The following is a 24,848-nucleotide window of genomic DNA, read 5'->3' on the forward strand; positions in this document are numbered from 1 at the left end:
AGCGCAGCACACCCCATGGCTACCGCCATTCTGAGATGGGGTTAGCCCATTGTAGCCTATGGGCTACACACCACATTGCAGTGATGGGCTCCTTTCAAATCGCTGTTACTACAAGCAAGGGATGATACAGCCTGCCATCAGGATTGCATTTTACAATGCGATCCTGGGTGGTAATATTCCGCCCGCATCACATTGTAAACGCAACCATTGATAAAAGGGCCCCTTAGCAGCTCTAGCGATTATTATAGAACCGTGGATGCATCCTGTCTGCAGTGCGCATGTATGAGACCTCCGTGTACAATCACAGCCAGTGACGACCTGTGATTGCAGGCCATACGCTAGCTGATTGACAGCCAATGGACGTTTGTGGGTGGCGCGCCTGTGTTTTCTGGGAGTGTCTGAAGACGGCTCGCAGTCGTTAGGAGGAAGGGACACTGATGCCATCACCAGTCCTGATCTCCCCACATCCATCACAGCACCTAACAAGCATCAGCGTACACGGCCCACAGGGGAGGGGGATATTAATTTGATGATCTAATTAATTTATCCCTCTTTGCACAATTGCGATCGCCTTCGCAAATGCGCACAGGGGCGGAGGCTGCCTGATGGGATCAGGTCTGAATTAGCCCATATGAGCCTGAGGACTTCTTCAGTTGCAAAAGGCCTCAATAGTTACACAGCAATGGTCAGACACTTTTGCTTTAAAGAACAAACACACTAATGCCCGCACATTATATAACAGCCTATACTCCAGAAGTCTGCTACAAACTCCTGCAGCAGATTACCACGGTTTGTACACACCCACTTCCTGATTCCATTCCGCGTTCCTGTTACAAATACCAACAGTCAAAGTGAATTAATTTATTGTGTTTATGCAGGATAAAGAAATATTTCACATAGGCGATGAGAACATGCAGCTTCTTCAACGAAGAACAAAGTATATTCTGGTCGGGTAACTAGACAGTATGGGAGCCAGAAGTTCAGCGGACCGGGTAAAATTTTTCAGTAATTTCCGCAAATGTTCGTTTTTCTAAAAGAAGAAAAAAAAAAAAATAGAGAAAAATTTTGAATAAGAGAAGCAGAGGGAATATAACAGACAGGTCAGAGAACAAGCAGATTAACCCTAGCTATGAAGAACCTTAAGCTCCATACACACTTGATGATGCCCTTCACCACCAATACTGGCGGCACCAGGGACCCGGCAGGCATCTACACTTACATACACTAGTGTTCATTCTGGCGCCCTGCATCTTTCAAAATCGGTGCAGTTCCTCTGTCCTGCCTGGGGTGTTGCTGTCTGCTGTGGGCTTTCTAGCACAGTCTGGACTGTATCTCAATACAGACCAAACTGCACTAGACGCACCAAAGCAGACAGCGACACTGCATGCAGGCAGGAAATAAGAACAGCACAGATTTTGAAAGGTGCAGGGTGCTATAATGAACACTACTAATCACGATACATCAGGGGTTCCATAACTGTCTTAAATTACAGTTATTCTTTTCACGCCGGCCCTAGGATAAAAATGTTACTGTAATTTTGAAAACAAAACATTAAACTGTGCTTACTTGTCATCCTTAGGGCCAGGAATGTGGGGGTGTACGTGTGCTATGATTGACAGCCCCCAGCACTGATTTTGCCTATCACTTTGACCATAATTTGTTTCGCTCTTGGACCACTAACCCGAGGCACAGCAGTGAGGGCCTTCAAGCACCCCAGGGTGCCCAGACATACAGTTTGAATTCACTGGTGTACATAGTATTGTAGGTTGTGCACACAGATGCGTATTCACTAACTGGACTGTCGGTACGCCATATGACAAACACCCCGTGACTAGTAGCATACCTGCTGTTCTATGCATTTTTTTAGGTCTTATTTGCATTACAGACGCAGTGGAAAGCAGCTCATAGCGTTCTACAGGTGCCAGGCTCTTACCCGCCCAAGCGTTGGTGTTACACACGTACAAAATCACAGAAGAAGCTCAACGGAACTCTGTGTGAGAACAAGCCGCAATCTCTGTGTCATGGCACAACAGATTCAGGGGTTTATTAAGCTCAGTGAAGTGATAAACTGTCTGGTTTTTATCACCGGCCAATCAGCTCCTACCTGTGAAGCTACAGGCTTGGTTTGAAAAATGACAGGTAAGAGCTGATTAGCCGGTGATAAAAAAAAAACAGACAGTTTTTCACTTCACCAAGCTTAATAAATCCACCCCTCAGTCGCAAAATGTACAAATGTCACACATCAAATTGATTAGAGCATTGTAGTTTGTTGCTCCCAGTTGTTTTAAATATGCGAATAAGAGACATTTTGAGACAGAACATCGCTGGACACAGCCAACTTTCCCAGGACCTGGCATGCTGAGAGAGGCTATTTGCCGTGACAGTGTAGAATTCTAATGCTGTGTACACACGGTGTGATTAGCACTGTCGATTTTTACTATATAGTTGCACCGTGCTACGCAGTACCCAATACCGATTTGTGGCCCCGTGGCATTGGAATCGTACACAGTCTATTTCTTTTTTTTTATATCAATAGGTTTTTATTGAGAATGACCAGGTATAACATCTTAGCATTAGCAATATGCATAGTAAGTTAGAGTACAATATACATGATTGAGAAAGCGTATTTGGGAAATTAGAGAGAACATAAAAAGACACTCAATATGGGTATAATGCTAGTTACTATTCCACGTGGCCATTAATTTTGTATTTTATGATCAATACAGTATTAATACAAAACCATGAAAGTTGGTTAAAGGGAGAGGGAGGGGGGCTGAGGAGAGGGAAAGAGAGACATATACGCATATGCGTGAACACATTCAAAGCTTTGTATACATGTACATACATATATATGAACATTTATCTATTTAAATGGATCGAAAGAGTCGATAAGTAAATGCACAGTCTATTTCTATTACCTCTGGCCCTACCTCCCTGCCAGCAGATGCCGGCACCCCAACAACCGCCGATGTTGAACAGAGATTGGCGGCCCCTGGACCGGCACCATGTGTACATACTAATGCCTGATAAAACGGCTCCAAACACATCCTGGTGTCACATGACTAATATCCAGGTACTGAACTGAAATTGGCAGAACAACGGACGTGCGTGCATCTTCCCCTTTATCGCCCCACGTTCCATCCAACGTACCTTCCTGTGGAAACAGCTCTGGATGTTGCCTCATGTACTGAAACAGTTCCCGATCTCGCTTTGCGTTTTTGTACTGTTCATACTTCACCATGTGGTACCCAACAAACACACCAATAGTCGTGTACAGTAACTGGCGATGCACACCTAGTGTGGGTGGAAAGGGGGGTATAACCATTAGCAGAGTGACAAATCATCACTTTACAGCTTATTAATAGGATTTACAAATACATTTTATTAGTGACACATAAATGGATAGTCATTGCGCCGTGGAAAGCCACTGTGGTGACTGCTGCAGCTCCAGGCTGTGTGCAGGAGATCTCACCATAGTAGGGCACTAGCGAGGGAGACACACAGCACATCAGCTCCGGGCTGTGTGAGGGAGATCTCGCGATAGCAGGGCACTGGGGAGAGAGACACATGGCACATCAGCTCTAGGCTGTGCGAGGGAGATCTTGCTATAGTACGGCACTGAGGAGTGATACACACAGCACATCAGCTCCGGGCTGTGCGAGGGAGATCTTGTGATAGCAGGGCACTCGGGAGTGAGACACACGGCACATCAGCTCCAGGCTGAAGCGCTGACCGGCACCGCAAGAGGGGGACATTTTAACTCTCCCTCTCTGGCAGCTGACGGTTTCCGCTTCACCTCAGTAAAGAGATGCCGCTTTAATACAATTACCCCATACATTGTAAGCTTTCTATTACTGATGCGAATGGCCAAATATTCTGTGTAAAGTGCTGCCAAAAGTGTGCATCAATGGTTGAACTTGATGGACATAAGTTTTTATTCAGCCTTAACTACTATGTAAGTTACTGGTAATAAATAAGAACATAATAAGGAAGAGAAGTATAACAATGTATACATTTTTTTTTTTTTTTGGGGGGGGGGGGGGGGGGGGGTGTTCTCCACAGCTTTCTCTGCCCTTAGCCAGTGTGGTCAGGGTTGTTGTTTTTACCACCGGGGGAATAATGTAATGCTGAGAGGTAACTCACTCATTAAGCATATTGGGGGACACAGAAGGAGGGGGGAGGGGGGTGGGTCAGGACAGGTGTATTGTCACGACAGGGTGAGATGTGCCAGGGTTATTGATGTTGATGACAGCCCGGAAGAACATGATTGAGGTATCTTTTTTCTGAAAAACACCCCAATAGTGTGCAGAGACCCATTTTAGGGACAGGATTGAGCGGTTGACGTGGTATATAATGGGGATTGGGATGGGAGGAGGGGGTATGATAAGGAGGGAGGGGGTATAATAAGGATTGGGATGGGAGGAGGGGGTATAATAAGGATTGGGGATGAAGGATATAAAATAATGGGGAGCGGGTGACTCTCACCGGCCTTGAGCACAGGGTAGCGGTTGATGGCGTTGTGGAGGATGGCGCTTATGTAGCCCACGAAACCCAGATACACCGTGCCCCGGTTCACCAGGTTTGGGGGCGGCAACCCCCGAGACTCGTCCGGCATCAGCCCCATAGCTGCAGTTCCCAAGGACACCGGGGGACACTAATCTGCGACGCACTGGTGTTCCGATTATCCCCGTCCCCTGGAAACGCTTCTTTGCACGAAGGTTCCGCCTCCAGTACCCTGTGACCATTCACTGCTCATTCTCCTCATTGTTACATTATCTGGCACATCATTCCCACTCCCAGCCTGTCAACCGGGTCAGTCACTGCAGCATCCATGATCTTGATCTGGCCAGGCAGCAGGTTATCACATCCAGGCCTATGTACTACAAGGTTATTACATGGGGAGATCTCTGTAATTCCCAGCTAGCTGCTCCTGTCCTCCTACTAATGTACTAGCAGTCTCAGGGCAGCTGGATTACCAGGTGTAGCAGATCTCCGCTACTTCTATCCTCCTCCGGTACTTCCTCATCTTTGTGACCACCGCTTATGCTGCGGAACTTACATAGCATCATCGTCCGCTCGTCACGCTTCGGGCTCGGTGGCTTGCTCGCCACAACTTTACTAAAGGTAATAGATTGTGGCGTAGATACAGGAGGGTGGAGTGGACACAGGATTTGTTACGGTTCCCTCCCGAAAAGCCTTACGTAGCGGGGGACAATGGTGGGTGAATATAGCAGCTAACATGACTGAAGTAGCGTTGGCCGCGAAGATGAGGAAGTTCCCCTCCTCCTTATGTACCAGCAGCTCCAGGGCAGCCGGATTACCAGGTGTAGCAGGGCTCTGCTGCTCCTATCCCTCTCCTCATGTACCGGTAGCTCCAGGGCAACCAGATTACCAGGTGTAGCAGAGCTCTGCTGCTGCTATCCCTCTCCTTATGTACCCTTTTTACGGGTTTCAGTCAGTTATCCTTTTGTCCATCTCTCAGTTTCGATTGATGCGTTTTCCTACATAAGACCTGTTGGCATCGGGGTTGGGGCAGGCCTAACTCGGTCCTTTGGACTAGGCTGCTATAGGTGAAGTCTAGCACTGCATGCGTCAAACAACCACTGGGGAGACAACAGAGTTAGGGTTGGATCGTGGTTTGGTCTTCCCGGTAACCTCTTGTCTGGAATCCCCTCAGAGTCCTTACACACAAGCAATGGCCATGGTTTGGTAACTGAGGGTTTTGGCCCGTGGCGAGTAAAGTCCCTGGCATGCCTAAAGATGAACATCTGTAGTTGATGTGTTATTTTCCATGGTTTTTTTATTCCATTTAATGCAGCTTTCCTGTCTTGGTGGCCATCAAATGGTACAAATCGCTGTTATGCCAATGATATAATGCAGCTGTTACATATTCATTCCCATCTATGTCCCTACTCTCTCACGCACTAGCAATGTGAATCATTGTAACTGTAGTCATGAGGTCAATGAATGGTATAATATCAATGGCAGAGCCCAGTGGCGAATCATTAATGCAATTTAGGCCTATGCAGGTGCCAACTAGGGTGGCCAATCCCAGGATCAGCAGGATCCCGTGATTTGGCCCCAAAAATACGGGGATTTCTATCCCAGGTTTTCGGGATTAGACCGCTCATGAGCAGTCTAATGCCGGGGCAGTGCCTGAGCTCTTGCTTAGACGCTGCCCAGCTGATCCCGATGCCTGGCATGCAGCTCTGCCCAGCTTGATGGTCCGAGGTCACGCTGCGCAGGCCAAACAGCCGCTCTAGCTGCCCACAGCTCCCTGGCCCAGCTGCACATCCAGCAGAACAGCTACCCGGCTAGGCTCCCAACTCCCCTGTTCCGGGCTCACAGCCACCCGCCCGCACAGCTCTCCGCCCGCTCCATAAAGGTAAATATGAGGGCAGTTTTTTTATTAGGGAAGCCAATCCTGGGATTGGGCATTTTTCAATCCCAAATTCCAGGATTGAAAAAATTCCCCCCCGGGATTGGCATCCCTAGTGCCAACTGACCATGTACTAACACAAACAATCGATGGCTTGTCGACATGACAGTAGGTAATTAGGTCATCACAAGCATTAGGTCGATATGGGCAAGGTCGACAGTCAAAAGGTAGACATGGTTTTTTCACTGTTTTTTTACCCGAATGTCGACATAGTCGACATGGACACAGTTTGAAGTGCATTGCATCGCTCGCAATACTTCGGGCACGGTGCCTCGCTGCGCTTGGCACACTATTTTATTCTCCCATCTTTTGACTGTCGACCTAATGCTTAAGTCAACCAAGACCCATGTCGACGTTGCTGCCTGTCGACCTAGTGGTGTCGACTCAATGCTTGTCTACCTACTTAGTGTAGCCCTAATGACCGTATCCCGCCGAAGGATATCTGGTATGAGGCGAAGCTCACAGGATCCAGCAATCTGTTCTCAGGACATACATCGGCAAAAACGCGATCCTCGAGGCACCCTAACGGTTTAGGTTTTAGGTATATTTGATTGCTTACACAGCAGGTTGCAGCTTGTCACACAGGCAGCCAAACATGGATGAAGAACCTGCACGTGCCATAGGAATGGTGTGACTGATGCTGGGATCTATATATACACAACATCCTGTATTACAGGGTGTCTCAGTCCTTGCACAGTCAGATGCAGAGATATACTCACATTATGGCATATTATGTGAATAAGAGGCTCTACTGTGTGGTGCAATGTGAATAAGGTTATGCTACTGTGTGGTGTAATTTGAATTGGGGGTACTATTGTTTGGCCATGCCCCTTCCTGTGAGACCACACCCCTGTTTTGAGGCACTTGCTTCCCTAGTCCAGCTAATCTGATCTAGTCACCTATGTTACGGAAAAGAGACAGCACCCTGCAGCACAGTTTAGGAACCACATATATACAGCAGCAGCAGCATCAAACAGGCGTATGAGAATACAAGGATTTGTTTTTAGACTCAAAAAGCACAGCATCAGGACCATTCATATGCTTAGGCAGTTTATCATTGTGCCCACCTCACCAAAGTGATCCTGCTGTCATAAAGCCACCTCCGACCCCCTAATCTGGTGTTCCTTATCCCTTCCGTTGGGATCACTGGGGCTCTGGATAGGGCAGCAGCCCTGGTGGGTTATGTACTGTGAACAGTAAAAGGTCCCTAGACAAGAAATGGTCAGCATAAAACTCAGTGGAGTACAGTGACTGAGACAAAGCTGTACGGGGATCAGTAGCTTTCTGTATGGACACCGTCAGGCAAGCATGGCACAATCTCACTGCAGCCCATGTACCGTCTGTGTATCATTGTCAATACAATGCTGTCAGTAGGGGGAGTTACTGAGCACAAGACATCACCTGGCGGCTCAAGACTTTCCTGTTTACTCAAGCATTTCATTAATTCACTTAAGTATTGTTTAGGAAAAAGTTTTCTGGCCTTCACTGTTCCTGTACTGTCTTACATTCATTCTATCTGTTAAGCCTATTGGAAAAAGAGCACCATAAAAGTAAAATTATTATTGCAGATTAAAAGCTAAAGGGGTTTTAGATTTCCTTTACGCATTCAGTTGCCGTGACAACGGACGATCCCTAAGAGATGACAAGACACGGAACACTCCAATGAATGACAGTTCTCACCGGTAAAGTGATTTTTATATACAAAAACGGATTATACGCTGTATAAAAATACATTTCTGTACAAGTCTGTATCCTGAAGGCTTGTCTTGGTTTGGTTGCCCAGCAGTATTCCCGGTGTAAGGATGGCATGTATCCTCACTGATGCTTCCTGCGGGCCGCTGTGGCTACTGTAAGTGCCGACATGTACAGTCTGATCCATGTGTAGCCGACGCCCAGTGCGCAGTATACAGAGGTCAGCATCAGGGGAATGAAGGGCAGGCGCTGCTGCCAGCGGGTCAGTGGGTAAATGATCTCGCACATCAGCTCCAGGGGCAGCAGCCCACACAGGTACAGCGTTTCCAGGCCGCTAAGTAACCGGCCCTCTCTCCTGCAATACATAGGGGCAGAATACAAAAGCTGAATACTAACAGACTGGGTAACACCCTCAATGTATAAATTGTTTAACATGAAATAAACTAAAAACTTATGGAAAAATAAATGGCAACAATGCGTCATGTCAGACGTACGTTTCATGCTCACCGCACGTATATGAGACTGAATAGAAGCCTGAATCTGCTTCTGGGTGTCTAGTGCCTTCTCTGTCTCTACAGACGGGATCTCACCATGTTTCTGATCCATAGCCTATACCGCAGGGATGGGGAACCTTTGGCCCTCCAGCTGTCGTTGAACTAAACATCCCAGCATGCCCTGTTACAGCTTTCCTATTTGGTCATGCTAAAATGGTTGCAGGGCATGCTGGGATGTGTAGCTCAACAACAGCTGGAGGGCCAAAGTTTCCCTATTCCTGCTATACCGCATACCCTCCCCCTGCCCTCCTCTATACTCCCCCTCATACCCTCCTCTTTACTGCATACCCCCCTCATACCCTCCTCTACACCGCATAACCCTCCCCTACACCTCATACCCTCCTCTATACCACATACCCTCCCCCTGCCCTCCTCTATACCACATACCCTCCCTCTTCTATATCACATAAATCCATGCCCTCCTCTATACCATATAAATCCATACCCTCCTCTATACCGCATACCCTTCCCCTGCCCCCCACTATACCGCATTCCCTGCCCTCCTCTATACCCCATACCCTCCTCTATACCGCATTCCCTGCCCTCCTCTACACCGCATACCCTCAACCTGCCCCCACTATACCGCATTCCCTGCCCTCCTCTATACCGCATACCCTCCCCCTGCACTCCTCTACACTGCATACCCTCCCCCTGCCCTCCTCTATACCGCATACCCTCCCCCTGCCCTCCTCTATACTGCATACCCTGCACTCCTCTACACCGCATACCCTCCCCCTGCCCTCCTCTATACCGCATACCCTCCCCCTGCCCTCCTCTGTACCGCATACCCTCCCCCTGCCCTCCTCTGTACCGCATACCCTCCCCCTGCCCTCCTCTGTACCGCATACCCTCCCCCTGCCCTCCTCTGTACCGCATACCCTCCCCCTGCCCTCCTCTGTACCGCATACCCTGCACTCCTCTATACCGCATACCCTCCCCCTGCCCTCCTGTATAGCCTACACTGCATACCCTCACCTTGCCCTCCTCTATACCACATGCCCTCACCCTGCCCTCTTCTCTATCGCATACCATCCCTCTGCCCTCCTCTACACAACATACCCTCCTTTATACCACATACACCATACCCTCCCCTCCTCTACACCGCATACCCTTCCCCTGCCCTCATGTACACCGCATACCCTCAACCCTGCACTCCTCTATACCACATACTCTGACCCTGCCCTCCTCTATACCCCATACCCTCATCCTGCCCTCCTCTATACCCCATACTCTCACCCTGCCCTCCTCTATACCCCCATCCTGCCCACGTGATATGAATAGGAAGGGTCGGTGTACACAATAAGACATAATGTGATTGGTCCCGGTTACCTGTGCAGCGCCTTCAGGGAGCTCCAGCTGAACACTGTAAATATCCCCATCAGCAAAATCTTAATAGGTAACTCTAAAGAGAAAGAGGAAATTATTATTTTATTTATAAGGCGCCACTAGTGTTTCGCAGCGCCGTACAAAGGAACAGTACAGGGAGACATAATTTGAATTACATTGAATAAATAACAGAAATAGAGTACAGGTAAAGAGCGCCACAGTTCAATACACATTACAGCTTAAATATAAGTAGTGAGGACTTGATCAGCATACTACTAGGGGCTGGTGGCCAAAGATGGACGCTGGGTGTGAGTATGGGAGAGCTGTGAGTGAAATGTGAAGAGAAGAGGGCTCAGATGACAGGAGGGAAGAGGGCCCTGCTCGGAGGAGCTTACAATCTAGTAATGATAATGGTGGAGACCTTACATATTATGGGGGGGGGGGGGGGGGGGGGGGTGTGATCTCACATCTCAGTGTAGTCAGTAGGCTACAATTAGCTCTGTAAGTGCAAAGGGGGTCCTCACTCCCAAGGGAATCCCAGATCCCAGCCAGGGCTGATTGAGTAATACTACGACCACAGGGGTCCAGTATAAACGTGTACCCCAGCTCTGGCTCTACCTCCCTGGCTATTGGAGCATGGTGCTGGTTTAAAATAAAAAAGAGGGGGGACCCCTAACTTCTTTATTCCACCCCGTATTTTTGGAACCAGGACCAGTCCAGGAGCCCATTGTTGCTTATTTAAATATTCTTAGATCCAGGATCGGCTCAAAGATCCAAGGGCTGATTAAGCTTAATAACCATATAACCACGGCGTTAAAAATAAATAAATTATATATATATATATATATATATATATATATATATATTTTTTTTTTTTCATTAACATTTACACAAAGAAGCACTGCGCGGATCTAACTGGTGCGTGTGAACTTCATGTTAAACAGAATTTGGCTGCTGGCAAATCCGGATGATTACACCATCGAAAAACACAAATCCAGCACACATGGAAGCTTTGTAATACCGAAGAGAAAATGTCTTCAAAAATACACCAAACGTTCCTAAACAGATGAGTTTAATAAAGGAATGATTGTAAATTTACAGCACAGAGTATATAAGGAGATGAGTGAGGACAGGGCTGCATGTGACAGGGGCAGTGGCATGATGTGAGGAGGGGAATGGGGGCAGCAGGAAGCCACAGACTGAGCGTGATAGAGTGGGAGGAGCAGGGTCCCCAGCAGCACAGAGTATATTAGGAGATAAGTGATCAGTGTCAATAAGGACAGGGCTGCATGTGACAGGGGCATCGATACGATGTGAGGAGAAGAATGGAGGCAGCAGAATACCCCAGACTTTGACATATATAGTGGGAGGAGCAGGGTCCCCGGCAGCACAGCAGTGGAGACCTGCGTTGTTGGGCCTGGTCCATCCAGACATGCATACAGCAAGTACCTGATGGCAGTTATGTGGCTGAGCAGTGCTGTCCTAGCTGCAGGCCCCATGGACTCCTGGGGCGAAATGTAATAGGGTGCGTTTTTTTTTCGTAAGAAAAAAAAATCGCACATTAAAAAAAAAAATTGCTATTTTTTCCGTGATTTCGCATATGTAATGAGATGCAAATTTGTGGCAAAAAAAGTGATATATGGTGCGATTTTGGGCGATTTTTACTCATGTAAATGTGCGCATTTTAAAACATGCGATTTTGAGTTTAAAAAAAAACGGGGAAAAAACGGCGTGGGGTCCCCCCTCCTGAGCATAACCAGCCCCGGGCTGAAAGAGCAGGTCCTGGTTTCATAAAAATCACAGAAACAAGCAAGTCGGGGTTCTGTGTATTTTATAAAACCAGTGTTGTGTTGACATCTGGGGCTCCGCCCCCAGACCTGGACTTAGCCCCGCCCACCAGCCAATCATGGTCCAGGAAAACCCCCATGCTGGACCATCATTGGCTGGTGGGCGGGGCTAAGTCCCGGTCTGGGGGCAGAGCCCCAGATGTCAATACAACACTGGACCGTGATTACAGTGCTGCAGGGCACCCGGAGAAGCGCTGAAGACGTCTGAGTATGTTTTATCTCCACAGGCACCCCAGTGGATTCTACTGGACAAGGGGACTGATCCTTCGTGGCAACATAGGTATGTATTGGATGAATGGGCTCCGTGTGTAATAAAGTTGTACTGTACGTGTGTTTGTGTATTTATTTAACTATTTGTGCTACTGTGGGACTACAAGTCCCAGCGGGCCCTTTATTGCCCCACATGCTGGGACTTGTGGTTCTCCAAGTCCCTGCATGTGGTGCAGGCTTGCTGGGACTCATAGTTCCACAGCAGTATACAATAGTTTTTCTCTATTTTTTACACAATCATCAGCTCGGTGCCCACCGCCAAGGGGCATTGAGGACAGCCCCGGGATTCAGCATAGGCAGGTAAGTTCTGGAGGGGGGGGGGGACCCCTTCTTTGGGGGGGTCCCCACTTCCCCAGGACCCCTGCCCATGCTGACCGGTCAGGGGGACAATGCTTTGGCCGGGGGGACTTGTATAAAAAGTCTCCCCCCGGCTGTGGCATTACCCTGCTGGCTGGTTGGGCCCGGTGCTGCTTCTTGAAATACGGGGGACCCCTAGTCATTTTGTCCCCCGTATTTTGGGAACCAGGACCGGCCCTTGAGCCTGGTGCTGGTTTTTTAAAATACACAGAACCCCGACTTGCTTGTTTCTGTGATTTTATGAAACCAGGACCGGCTCTTTCAGCCCGGGGCTGGTTATGCTCAGGAGTGGGGACCCCACGCATTATTTTTTCCATTTTTTATTTTTAACCCTTTTTTTTGGACAGAACCATGGACAGATCACAATGATCTGTCCATGGTTCTGTCAAAATCGCCAGCCAGAACCTGGTCTAATTTTTTTTGCGATTTTTGGTGACCTTTACCAAAAATTGCACCCTATTACGTGTGCGTGTTAGATGCTTTCCAATGGGAAAACATCTGGATGCGAATTGAAGTGTGACTAAAAATCACCACTTCAATATGTACGATTTCGCGGCAAAAAGTGTGATTTTTTGCCGCGAATCGCACCCTATAAAATATGCGATTTTCTGGAAATGCCCGAAAACAGCATATTTTGCGGAAAAAAACGCAAAAAAACCATTACATTTCGCCCCTAGTGTTCATTCTAGCACCTGCTATCTTTGAAACCCCACGCAGTTCCTCTTCCCTGCCTGGGGTGTCGCTGTCTGCTGTAGTGCTTCAAACACAGTGTGGTCTGTGTATCTGCACTGATATGCAAACCAGACCTGTGCTAGAAACACCACAGCAGACAGCGACACCCCAGGCAGGGAAGAGGAACTGCATGGGCTTTCAAAGATAGCGGGTTCTAGAATGAACACTAGACTCCTTCTTGCACTGCACTAGCAACTGGTGCCTGTTTGCATGGGACTTGTCTCACTACCACAAGTTGACCCCTTTACTTAGTCTACCAATAAATTTGTATTATGTTAAACAAAAGCATGGAGGAGAAAGGGTAACGCAGGCTGGATCTAGGCTGGATAATGTGCCTAATTTTACCTTGAACTGTGAACAGCAGAGGGAAGAGGGAGAAGTGTCCGGCTGTAGTCAGAATCAGATATATCCCAGCATCCTTTGCACTGCTCACTGCGAGGATGCTGCAAAATACACAAACTCAGTATTTTTGCAGTAACAATACTGCTCACATGATGCCACATTCCAAGCTAGCGGTGGCAGCAACACCGGGCCTTATTCAGACTGTGAATTCACAGGCCGGGCCATTAACGGGCCGTACGTATGCGCCAAACAATCCTGCGATAAAATCCTGCCACCTATTTTGTCCCTGGCCTTATGCAAGTTGACAGGAAGTCTGCATTTGTGGGTGGTATCTGTCCGTTTTCTGGGAGTGTCAGGGAAAACGCATACATCCCCAGGCGTTTGAAATCAGCTCCGGACTACACACACACACTGGGGAATCATTACATGGTGAGCGGCTGTTATCTGGGAGTGTCAGGGAATACGCAGGCGTGGCCAGGTGTATGAGGGGAAGTCATGTGATGTCAGCTCCGCCCCCTGATCAGCCTGATTCGATCACAGCCACTGATCAAGTCCTGGGCTACGCACAGACTGCACACACTGGGGGATCATTACATGGTGAGCGGCTGTTATCTGGGAGTTTTAGGTAATATGCAGGCATGGCCAGGTGTGTGAGGGCAAGTCATGTGACGTCAACTCCGGCCCCGATCTATCGCAGCTGCCGAGTAAGTCCTGGGCTACACACACACTGCACACTGGGAAATCATTACATGGTGAGCGGATTGCGGATGGATTTGTAGCTAATCGCCGAGCCAAGCTGAGCCAAGTAAATCGCAGGCTTGCACTGGGTGGAATTTCACCCTGGCGGTGTATACCTGATCGCAGGGCTTAAAAAATTAGCAGCACAGCATTCAGGCCCATTTTCATACGCCTCACAGTAAGTATGCATGTTGATACCCTCTCACCAAAATACATTTAAATAGTATTGTTGACATGCATGTGTCAACATTTGCAGTGACATTCTGAATGTAGAGCTCGTGTACCACATCCATGCTTGATGGCACATACAGGTCAAAGGTGGCCAATCCCGGGATCGGCAGGATCCCGGGATTATTTGTTAAGCACACACAGCTGCATACAATGATATGCAGCAGAACTGTATTTTTTGTCTTATTGGGACTGTATCTGCATTACAAATAATCGGGGTAATTCATTATCGCTCGCCTTCGCTTATTAGCAAGTAGCTTAACGATGCCTGTCCGAATGCCCCCCCTCTCGACCATTCCCCTTGGTAACGAGAACACATGTCCTCTCATGCCCATCGACCATCTATGGGTTTGCACATGTGCAGGGGCCGAATTCAGATTGCTGCGAATGATCCTGAATCAGCCCCAATTGGCTGGGAAACACTGTATAGCACAACACTTGTAAGAACATACAGAATATAGGAATGCTGCATATCAATTTATTCAGGAGAAGCTGCTTGTGCATCTATTTAGGGATGGCCATCGATGATTAGAAATCATCGATGGTTTATGGCCGATGTCGAATAGTTTTGCCATCGATGGGGGAGAACCAGATGGTTTCCCGCCATCGATGTCAAGCTTAAACGAATAGTTTCGTTTTTGCTTTTTCACTAAGGAGCCAGGACACAGAAGTTAGCTCCGCCCCCACATTTTGATTGGCCCACAGGCCAATCAAAGAAAATGGATGACCATCGATATGTAAAAACATTGATGGTCATCCATTGACTAGAAATACACTATCGATGGTCTGTTGCATTTTTGCTATCGATGGCAAAGGCAACGATGGCCATCCCTACATCTATTTGGCATAATAACGCACATACAAGGCATTTAACAGGGTGGAAAAGGTCGAGCGCTGATCTAGAACACACGAAATAGGTGGTTTCCCTTTGACAGATGCATTCTGATCATGTAATCTATAGGTAAAATGGCAAGATCTGCATAATAAAGTATAATAATACAAATATATTTCCTCACCTTAAGGGAAGAATTGCCAGAAGAATGGCTTTCTCGTGGACGTGCCAGCCAAACATGAAGGAGCCAAGGGCGCAGAGGACCAGACAGCGCAGGAAGCTTTGGGGGCCTTGGGGTCTAAACCACAGACAGAGAACAGATGGCTGGAAGGGAACGATAGACAGTCACACTGAGCACCAAGGCCTCCGTCAGCCCTAGGTGCATTGTGGACAAACCCCCCGATCCTCTGATCAACCCACTTAAATAAAACAAATCCTGCCTCTAGGAATTGTGGGTAGGTATATGTTAATAAGCCCTATCCCATATAACACGATTGGTCATATACACGGTTTCTGATATTAACTAGCCAACATCCACAGGAGATCTGTGGTTGGTTCTCCAAGATGCTTGGTACAACTTTTGCACAGTACTATATGTGAACATTGAAAAAAAGAAAAAGAAAAGCACTTAGCAATCACCCATTTTGTTTTTGCAATTGGATAACGCGGGAATTGGGAGTGCTCACAGCCTCCGTAATCCAAAATTGGGTGCGATAGCCACATCAGTTTTTTTTTTTGCACCGATTGCGGCTAATTGAATACCCCCTAATATGATTTTAAGGAAATAATCTGAGATTCCTCATATACGTACCTAGAATGTTAATGAGCAAGACATGGCAAAATTAACCCCCCCCCCACAGCTTTTAGAACAACCTCCTTCCTTGCAGCAATGTAATCTGGCACTGCATCCGGTTTCATTTACCATTATGGAGAGAAGGGTACAGATTAATGTCGCCATGGGTGGGACTGATGGTAGGACGCTGTGTTCAAACTCCTGAACCAAACCCCCCGTCATCGATCCTGTGCGAAGTGCAGTCACGTTTAGCAGTTTCATATTTACACCTGCAGGTAACAAGACGTCACAATGTTCAAAGCTCTTTATAAATTGAATAAACTATAAAAAAAAAAAACCCATCATTTATAGTTTATTACAACTTTCCATGAGCAAGCAGCTTCTTTAGCCGAAACTCATTGAAAGGACAATTAAGCTGCATTTTTTTAATTTGTCTATAAAACATTGACTGGTTATCACCTAAAAGACAAAGTTTTCTTTTCCTTGATATTTTTCTTCAAGCTGCTTTTAATGGTTTACAGTTTGTCAGTTATTAGGAGATTACCATAGTAACCACAGTCACATGACATACAATATGATGTAATGAGCAGACTGGCATTATTATTATTATTCCCCAAAGTCTGAACAGATCCATATTGCATAAAAAAGGTCTCTGAGATAAAAGTAGGATCGCTGCTTATGCACCTATTTTAGAGTCTGACATTTAGAAGACATTTCTGTTAACTAGGAGACAACAAGCCAGCCACTGATTCAAGCCTTCTGTAAGAGACATCTCCAAAGTTGTTCTAAAGAAGTCAACACGCAGCAAAGCAATAGGACATGTAATGACCAATTCATGCTTAAACCTGTGCAGTTCCTCTTGCCTGGGGTGCCACTCTCTGCCACCATGCTTCTAACACACTGTGGTCTGTATCTCAGAGATACAGACCAGCGTGTGCTAGTAGAAACAGAGCAGAGAGTGAAACCCCAGGCAAAAAAAGCAAACTGTAACTTATGTAACCGGTACAGAGTGTTATAATAAACAAGGGGTATTTGCTAACATTTTGAAACCATTCACATTTCAGTGTCACATGCTCAGAACACAGAAGACATGAGGACATGTAGCGCCATTACCTATTATGGAGACAGCCTTGTCCGCTGCGTTGTACAAAGACCAGAAGTTAGGAGCCCAGTAGGCATGACACAGGCCTCTCTTGAAGGGGAAAAGACGAGAAAGGACTTGTGGTATTTGTTCCTACAAGAAAACAAATATATATGGGAAATAAGAGACCGTACTCTTTCATCAGTTCCAATGATCACAGCAAATATTTCCATTCACCGGCTGATTCCGCTTCACCACAACATTTGGCAGAACGCACGCGGGTGACTAGATCTGAGCAATCAGAGGAGGCCTCGTTATGGCGATTTACCGCCCATAAATATAGATCTATTTTATAAAACTGTTCTGTTATAATATGGACTTTATATTGAAAATACACAAGCATTGAAAGGTGTGACTGATAAAAGTAAAACAGAACAAACCATATACACAAAAGGTCCAAAGGAGACAGCAAACACCAGTAATACTATGGCGGCCAGATAGAAGAGTCGCAGGAGGCTGAAACTTCTCCAACGCAAAGATCCATCTGCGGACAAGAAACATGGTCACTCCGGAACCTTATTCCATTACATAAGGACCTACAAGCTCCTGTGTCACACTATCTGTAACATTCATCGGAAGACGGACCTGGGTGACTGCCCGTGAAGCAGTAAGACCGCAGTAAGTAGATGCCGTACGCTGGAGCGATGTACAGGTAGATGTGCTTGAAGTTCAGCAGGACGGCGAAGAGTAAGGCGCTCTCCAGGTGTCTCCTCTGCCGGGAAAGGACGGACAGTGAGCAGAGAAGTCTTTGGCGTTGTTACAACAAATCAATTATTTTATACATCCGATGGAATGATTAAAGCCTGGTGCACACCTGGGGCCTGATTCAGTAACGCTCTCAACGCAAAGGTCATACGCCGCTTAGCGAGAGGCTTAACGCTGCCCGCCCAAACGGCGAATACCCTCGGTGCCATGTGAGGTGATGTGTATGAGAAATCCTCCCCTTGCATGCAGCCAAAGGGGAGAGAATGATCTCCCCAGAGCTTGCAGATCTAAGACACTCTCTGGTCTTTGATCCGCGGGCTCCCTGTACGGAAAGAGGGCGGGCAGATGACATCTGGTGACGTCAGCTGCCTGTCCCCGGCACCTGCATCACCAACGTATTTCCATGGGAACGCCCATGAATTGCTGGGCGCTCCCATGGGTGCAACTTCAGACAGCGGCCAAGCGCCCCCCCACACGCACTAACCTGTGTGAACGGACCAGCGCCTACACAAGTTGGGCTGCACATGCGCATCAGCAGGACAGAACAGGCCTGAATGACCTCCAAGGTTTACAATGAAGTCCTCTTTCTCACCTGATACATGCGGGCGATAGACAGCAGCATGATGCCAGAGAGAAACCCATTGTACTGGAAGTGGATATCTGGGAGCTCATTGAGGATGTCAGACCGATTGCCTGGACATAGTGACTGCCCACATGGAATCCAGCCGGGTACACGCAGACTGTCCTCCAATACCTACCAGTATTCCAGCCAACACACCATAATCCTATCCAATAAGAGTCTCCGTTACTGACTGTACCACCGGTACGCTTCTCTGGCCATTGTGTCTTATACTCTCCCTTTATCCTAATTTATTCTGCCGGACAGCGTCTGTGTGATTTATATGGGGGGGCGGGGGGATGTTATCAAAGCTTCAAGAGAGAAGTGAATGTGTTCTAGCTCTAGCAACCAATCAAATCCCAGCTATCATCTACAAAATTATAAATTGGGGGAATTTACTAAGATGGGGGTTCTATTTCACAGGTTCCGATCCGATGAGCATGGTAACACACATCGAATCGAACACTTCTATGACAAGTGCCCAGTTTCTGTATCGATATAAAGGAACTGAAGTTTGATTGGTTAATAAAACTGAGGAGTATGACGATAGAATTATGCACTGATTGGCCGTGAGAGACTCCCCCCTGGCCTTGATCCCTTTGTCAGACCCTCTGTGTAGAGCGCTGACAAAGAACAGACTCATAGGAAGGATACGATCTACGATGAGTAAGCCAAAGTTCCAGAGCAGCAGGACAGCGAGGATAAAAGCCGGTTTCTCCAGAAGATCCCTCCGATCCTTCCGGCCATCCACATACAGACTGCACCTGGACAAACAGAGACATTACTGAGAGCTTATCTCATCCACAAACAAATATTATTATTGTTTTATTTATAAGGTGCCGCAAGTGTTTCGCAGCGCCGTACAAAGGAACAGTACAGGGAGACAAAACTTACAGTACATAAATATTAGAAATAGAGTACAGGTAAAGAGCGCCACAGTACAATACACATTACAGCTTTAATGTAAGTAGTGAGGACTTGATATGTACTACTAGGGGCTGGTGGTCAAAGATGTCACTGAGTGTTTGAGTATGAGAGAGCCGTGAGTGAAATCTGAAGAGAAGAGGGCATAGACGACAGGAGGGGAGAGGGCCCTGCTCTAAAGAGTTACAATCTAGTAGGAAGGGGAGACAGACAGATTACATGAGGTGTAATCAGCATTATACCGGTCATCTCCCCAGCCCCATACCCCTGGGTGTAATCAGCATTATACCGGTCACCTCCCCAGCCCCACACCGCCAGGTGTAATCATCATTATACTGGTCACCTCCCCAGCCCCACACCGCCAGGTGTAATCAGCATTATACCGGTCACCTCCCCAGCCCCACACCCCTGGGTGTAATCAGCATTATACCGGTCGCCTCCCCAGCCCCACACCCCCGGGTGTAATCATCATTATACCGGTCACCTCCCCAGCCCCACACCGCCAGGTGTAATCATCATTATACCGGTCACCCCCCAAGCCCCACACCGCCAGGTGTAATCATCATTATACCGGTCACCTCCCCAGCCCCACACCGCCAGGTGTAATCATCATTATACCGGTCACCTCCCCAGCCCCACACCGCCAGGTGTAATCAGCATTATACAGGTCACCTCCCCAGCACCACACCGCCAGGTGTAATCATCATTATACCGGTCACCTCCCCAGCCCCACACCCCCGGGTGTAATCAGCATTATACCGGTCACCTCCCCAGACCCACAACCCCGGGTGTAATCAGCATTATACTGGTCACCTCCCCAGCCACATACACCGGTTCGGGGCTGCTTACTGTCTAACTGCGTAGATGAAGAGCAGATCGCTGAGGATCACAGAGAACCTCTGGAACAGGACAGTTGCTTGGCTGGCGTAGTTCAGATTCTCCACTTTCAGCATTTCTGGATCAAAGTACTTAGCCACATGAGACAGGGCGCACTCAAACCAAGCGAAGAATGGGGGGTAATCCAACGTCCACTCAGAGGTGACCTGGGCATCAGCAATAATTATACAGTATAATTACGTATTCACATGACCCAATACAAATAGTATTAACATGAGCTCACCTGTTCTGTTCTTCTCTATGCATGTACAGATCAAATGACATTTTTGGAACTCAGACATAACACATAAACCAAGAAGTTATAAATGCTGCAAATATCTAAGAAAAAGGCAATTATAACAAAAAAATGGAATCAAAGCGATTTATATATTTTGGAGAGGGTGAGGCAGCCATCTTGGACACGCTTATTTGCCGTCCTAGGGCAACACATCAGTCCCTGATTTCTTTAGTCTAAATTCCCTAACACATATTTATCAGAGAACACACAAGAACATATAAACTCCACACAGATACAGCCCTGGTGGAAATCAAACTCAAGACCCCAGTGCTGTGAAGCAGTAATACTAACCACTGTGCTGCCATAAACAGACAAGCATGTTCTGATGCAGGACAATGAGATAAAATAAAGGTCCCACAGCTACTGCTCAGCATGTTTTGATTAAGCCTTACAGGTACTCATACCCTAAAGGTGCCCATACACTAGTAAGATTTATCTTCACATCTGGCTGGTTGGAACAAAAACATGGTTATGGATGAGTGACAGTTTGGCAGTTTTCCTGCATTTCCAAGCAAATGGTCAACTGTCATTTGCTCTCATCCATAACCATGTTTTTGTTCCAAACAGCCAGATCTGAAGATAAATCTGCGTGTGTATGGCCACCTTTACTCTATGAATGGAATACACGGAGGGAGGGGCCTCGACAACCATCCAAAACTACAGTGGACTGACCCCAGCTAGAAGCGGTTCCGGTTGATAGATTTACAGTGTCTAGATAGACAGTCAAAAGGTCTACCCCACATGTGGATATGCAATAGGTCGACAACGTCAAAATGTTGACATGATTTTTCCATTAATTTGTTTATTTTTATTTTAAACGGCTGTTCTTCCGTCACCATCCGTGTCAGCATAGAGGGAGTATATTCTTTGCTTTGCCCGGAGCACAGTGAGCCATGCAAGGGTATATGTTACACTAATTGGGGGTCCATGTCAACAGTTGTCAAATGGACAACCCAAAAATGTGAAAAGCTCATGTCGACTTTCATCTGCCTATCTTTTCCGTGTCAACATTTTGACATTCTGGTGTAGACCTATTGAATATCTATCTCAAGCATGTCCAAACTGCGGCCCTCAAGCTGTTGTGAAACTACAAGTCCCATCATGCCTTGCCACAGTTTTGCTATGAGGGAATGCTATATCTATGGCAAGGCATGCTGGGATGTGTAGTTTTACAACAGCTGGAGGGCCACAGTTTGGACATGCCTGGTCTATCTAGGCACCATTTTTCTAATAATCCACACCTGCTAGAGGCACTGCAGCAGATAGCGACACCCCAGACAGGGAAGAGGAACTGCATGGGTTTTGGAATATGCAGGGTGCTAGAATGATTACTAGTTTATGTATCAAAGACGGAACGTAACCAGCAAAATAATGGGCATTCTGAGTGTGATACCACCATGATACAGGAGAACGGCGAGATCACCGGGGACTGCACCAAAGATGTCCCACTGAATGCAGAATGGAGTGTAAACAGGAGCTTCTGATGAAGGATGGTGCAGAAGATGGCTGGCGGGACAATTTATCCCAAACCACCAGACACAGAGCCCCTGACATTCCAGGATAAGCTGGACAGAGTTCATGGCAACATACAACCAAGAAAATAAGGGTGCTTACCTCATAGTACCACCTGGATACGGGCAGACTGTGGGTGATTGCCAGCCAATTCCGATGCACTTCAAAGTCTGTTGAATGACTAGAATTTAAAATGATAGATTATTTTTTTTTTTTAAAGGGGGAGGGGGGCAGCAGTGAATAGGCGCTGTGCGCATGGCAGAGGGGCAGCAGCAGCAAAACCGGGGCGTGGCCTCGCACGGGTGATGCAATTTGAAGGCCACGCCCTCTCATCACGAGGCAACACCCCAAAGGTGCTGGGCATACAAAGTTGGGAGGTATGACTATAATGCCCTCACAACTACCAGTGGTCACATTTATATACTGCAATATATGCAGTGTATCTATAATAAATGTTGCCCATTCTGGGGTAAATGTCTAGTTTTGTTATACTGATAAATCTTTAAAACAAATAAAAGGATATAGATAGATTGGGACACTCTAAAATGTGCAACCAGCAACTCCATGCACTGTAGACAAAACATTTACTGTAATCTGTCTTACGCCAACCGCACCATGCAGCCGCGCTGCACCATAGGATGCTGGGAAGCAACTGGTGGGTCTGCTTTTGTGCACCTGAATGTCAGGCAATACATTTTATTAGGGGGTCACACAAAAAAATACTCCAATGCACACCTCCCAACATGACCCTCTCCAGGAGGGACACATTGCTCTGTTTCTGGACTTCTCTCTTAATGTATTATTGCTATCACCTGTGGTGTAACACCTTTCTTACCTATTTACTGTTTAAAACAGGTGTCAGCAATCATATATTAAGAGGGAAGTCCAGAAAAAGAGCAAAGGGTCATGTTGGGAGGAATGCAATGACTGAGTATCTCTTTGCACACGTGCACACACCCGGCCGCATACGATAAGTTGCAGCTGCCCAGTGCCGCAAACTGTGCGACCCAGACCAGTGCTATGTAGGAGATGGACTGAAGGATAGGGATGGCCATCGTCACGACAGGGAATTTTTTTTTTTGCCATCAATGTCATAAAACTTTTTAGACCGCCCCTATCGATGTCCAAAACATCGAGCACTAGGTCCAGAACAACGATGTTTTGGCAGCATTGATAGTCAATTACGGTTAGCATTACTGCCTCACAGCGCTGAGGTCATGGGTTCGATTCCCACCATGGCCCTAACTGTGCGGAGTTTGTATGTTCTCCACATGTTTGAGTGGGTTTCCTCCGAATACTCCGGTTTCCTCACACAATCCAAAGATACACTGGTAGGCTAATAGGTTCCCAACAAAATTAACCCTAGAATGTCTGTGTGTGTGGTGGGGAAAATAGATTGTAAGCTCCGCTGGGGCAGGGACTGGTTCTCTGTAAAGCGCTGCGGAATATGTGTGCGCTATATAAATAACTGTTAATAAATAAATAAATTACATAGGCTCTATGGCTGGCTTCATACCTGCATTTCACCTAGCTTAAATCAACCACAGAACCTGTGTAATTCTTACGTGGTGTGTCCTGTTTAAAGAGATAATATGGTACGGTTACATCTGTAAGTATACTGAAGTGTTAGCAGCTCAGCTTATCGCACTGGCTGCAGGGCCTGTTGGCATGGCAGCCATAGCATCCCAATTCCATCACACGGAATAGCTCCACCCCCAGCCAGCCAATCAGCATAACTGTTGACAAAATATGTCCAGCATCTCCCAGGTGCCACTACAAGTCCCAGCTATCCCAGACACCTTATGAGCGTAAGCTGTTTGCAGAATAAAGAGCTGACATCTAGAATCTCCCAGGCTCTTGTGTAACCACAAGTCATAGATTAACCCATACACCTCTGGGCATGCTGTTAAGTGTAGTTACCCAACAGCTGCAAGCCTCAGATCCCCCCTCACCCTGTTATTACGCCTTAATAAGGATACAGGACAGAATATAGTCTGGCTCTTACTATGCGGGTATAAGGAGACATTTCAGCAAAGACACCCCTACAGCCAGCGTCACAAACCAGCCCCCGTTCGCGGTATCCTGGATCCGGGGGCCGCTCTCCACGTTACCCCTCCTGGAGGCCGCCATCTTGGTGCACCCGGAAGTGAGGAAGAAGGGTGACGTCACGGCGACTGACAGAGAGGCTTGGCTACTAGCTAAGAAAGGAGGGCTTCCTCTGCTCTGTGCTCTGTACTAGTAGTCCAATGCGTGCTGCTAACAAGGGGGTATATAAGTGTTCATATGCTAGGACAGATGATGTACCATATATATTATAAATATAGATCAGTATATAAATTCTAACATCTAATGCTGGGATCCATATGTACCATACACCAGAATAGTAACTAAACTATAAAGTGTAATGTAATGCTTGTATTGAGCGCATGCACTTTATATAGCTGAGAATAATAAATATAACAATAAATATTTAATAAATCCATATATCTTATACCGTATAGGTGTGAATAATAAGCATGATGCATAATGCTAGGAGAACCAAGCACATTATATACCACAGAAATACTACTGATTGCTACATAAAGGGTCTGATTCTTCTGTTTTGTGACCTTATCTGCCACTT

At 47.0% G+C, this 24,848-nt stretch overlaps 2 protein-coding genes across 4 annotated transcripts; both read right to left on the reverse strand.

The window, feature by feature from the left end:
- Positions 1–846: 846 nt before the first annotated feature.
- Positions 847–4,687, reverse strand: NDUFC2 (NADH:ubiquinone oxidoreductase subunit C2). Its single transcript, XM_083170213.1, has 3 exons — positions 4,486–4,687; positions 3,151–3,294; positions 847–1,030 (listed from the first exon to the last, which is right to left on the reverse strand). The coding sequence occupies exons 1-3, from the start codon at positions 4,622–4,624 to the stop codon at positions 981–983; spliced, it is 333 nt and encodes a 110-aa protein (XP_083026339.1). The 5' UTR covers positions 4,625–4,687; the 3' UTR covers positions 847–980.
- A 3,419-nt stretch (positions 4,688–8,106) lies between these two features.
- ALG8 (ALG8 alpha-1,3-glucosyltransferase) lies at positions 8,107–24,414 on the reverse strand. 3 transcript variants are annotated; one of them, XM_083170215.1, is made up of 13 exons: positions 24,231–24,414; positions 22,328–22,406; positions 20,389–20,582; positions 19,270–19,379; positions 18,589–18,656; positions 17,877–18,003; positions 17,672–17,775; positions 17,264–17,384; positions 16,280–16,419; positions 15,542–15,681; positions 13,563–13,660; positions 10,015–10,087; positions 8,107–8,486 (listed from the first exon to the last, which is right to left on the reverse strand). In XM_083170215.1, exons 1-13 carry the CDS (start codon positions 24,353–24,355, stop codon positions 8,255–8,257), a joined length of 1,611 nt encoding a protein of 536 aa, XP_083026341.1. In that variant the 5' UTR covers positions 24,356–24,414; the 3' UTR covers positions 8,107–8,254. The 3 variants fall into 3 exon arrangements, 2 of the variants coding, with proteins under 2 accessions (XP_083026341.1, XP_083026342.1); XM_083170216.1 differs by lacking the exon at positions 24,231–24,414 and adding an exon at positions 23,742–24,120; XR_014469823.1 differs by having other exon boundaries at positions 8,350–8,486; positions 15,542–15,655.
- Between the last annotated feature and the right edge of the window lie 434 nt (positions 24,415–24,848).

The sequence above is a fragment of the Crinia signifera genome, chromosome 2, assembly GCF_055691185.1.
Source record: "Crinia signifera chromosome 2, ASM5569118v1, whole genome shotgun sequence".
Taxonomy (NCBI): domain Eukaryota; kingdom Metazoa; phylum Chordata; class Amphibia; order Anura; family Myobatrachidae; genus Crinia; species Crinia signifera.

What these genes read in the sequence shown, in the direction of transcription:
- ALG8 (XM_083170215.1), bottom strand. Translation starts at nt 24,355, where the DNA reads ATGGCGGCCTCCAGGAGGGGTAACGTGGAGAGCGGCCCCCGGATCCAG. An exon ending in CTATCGCCCGCATGTATCAG is followed by an intron (nt 18,004 to 18,588) that starts GTGAGAAAGAGG and finishes CTTTCCCGGCAG; the next exon opens with AGGAGACACCTGGAGAGCGC. An exon ending in TTGGACCTTTTGTGTATATG is followed by an intron (nt 17,385 to 17,671) that starts GTTTGTTCTGTT and finishes GTTTTCTTGTAG; the next exon opens with GAACAAATACCACAAGTCCT.
- NDUFC2 (XM_083170213.1), bottom strand. Translation starts at nt 4,624, where the DNA reads ATGGGGCTGATGCCGGACGAGTCTCGGGGGTTGCCGCCCCCAAACCTG. An exon ending in CTACCCTGTGCTCAAGGCCG is followed by an intron (nt 3,295 to 4,485) that starts GTGAGAGTCACC and finishes CACCCACACTAG; the next exon opens with GTGTGCATCGCCAGTTACTG. An exon ending in AGAGCTGTTTCCACAGGAAG is followed by an intron (nt 1,031 to 3,150) that starts GTACGTTGGATG and finishes TTCTTCTTTTAG; the next exon opens with AAAAACGAACATTTGCGGAA.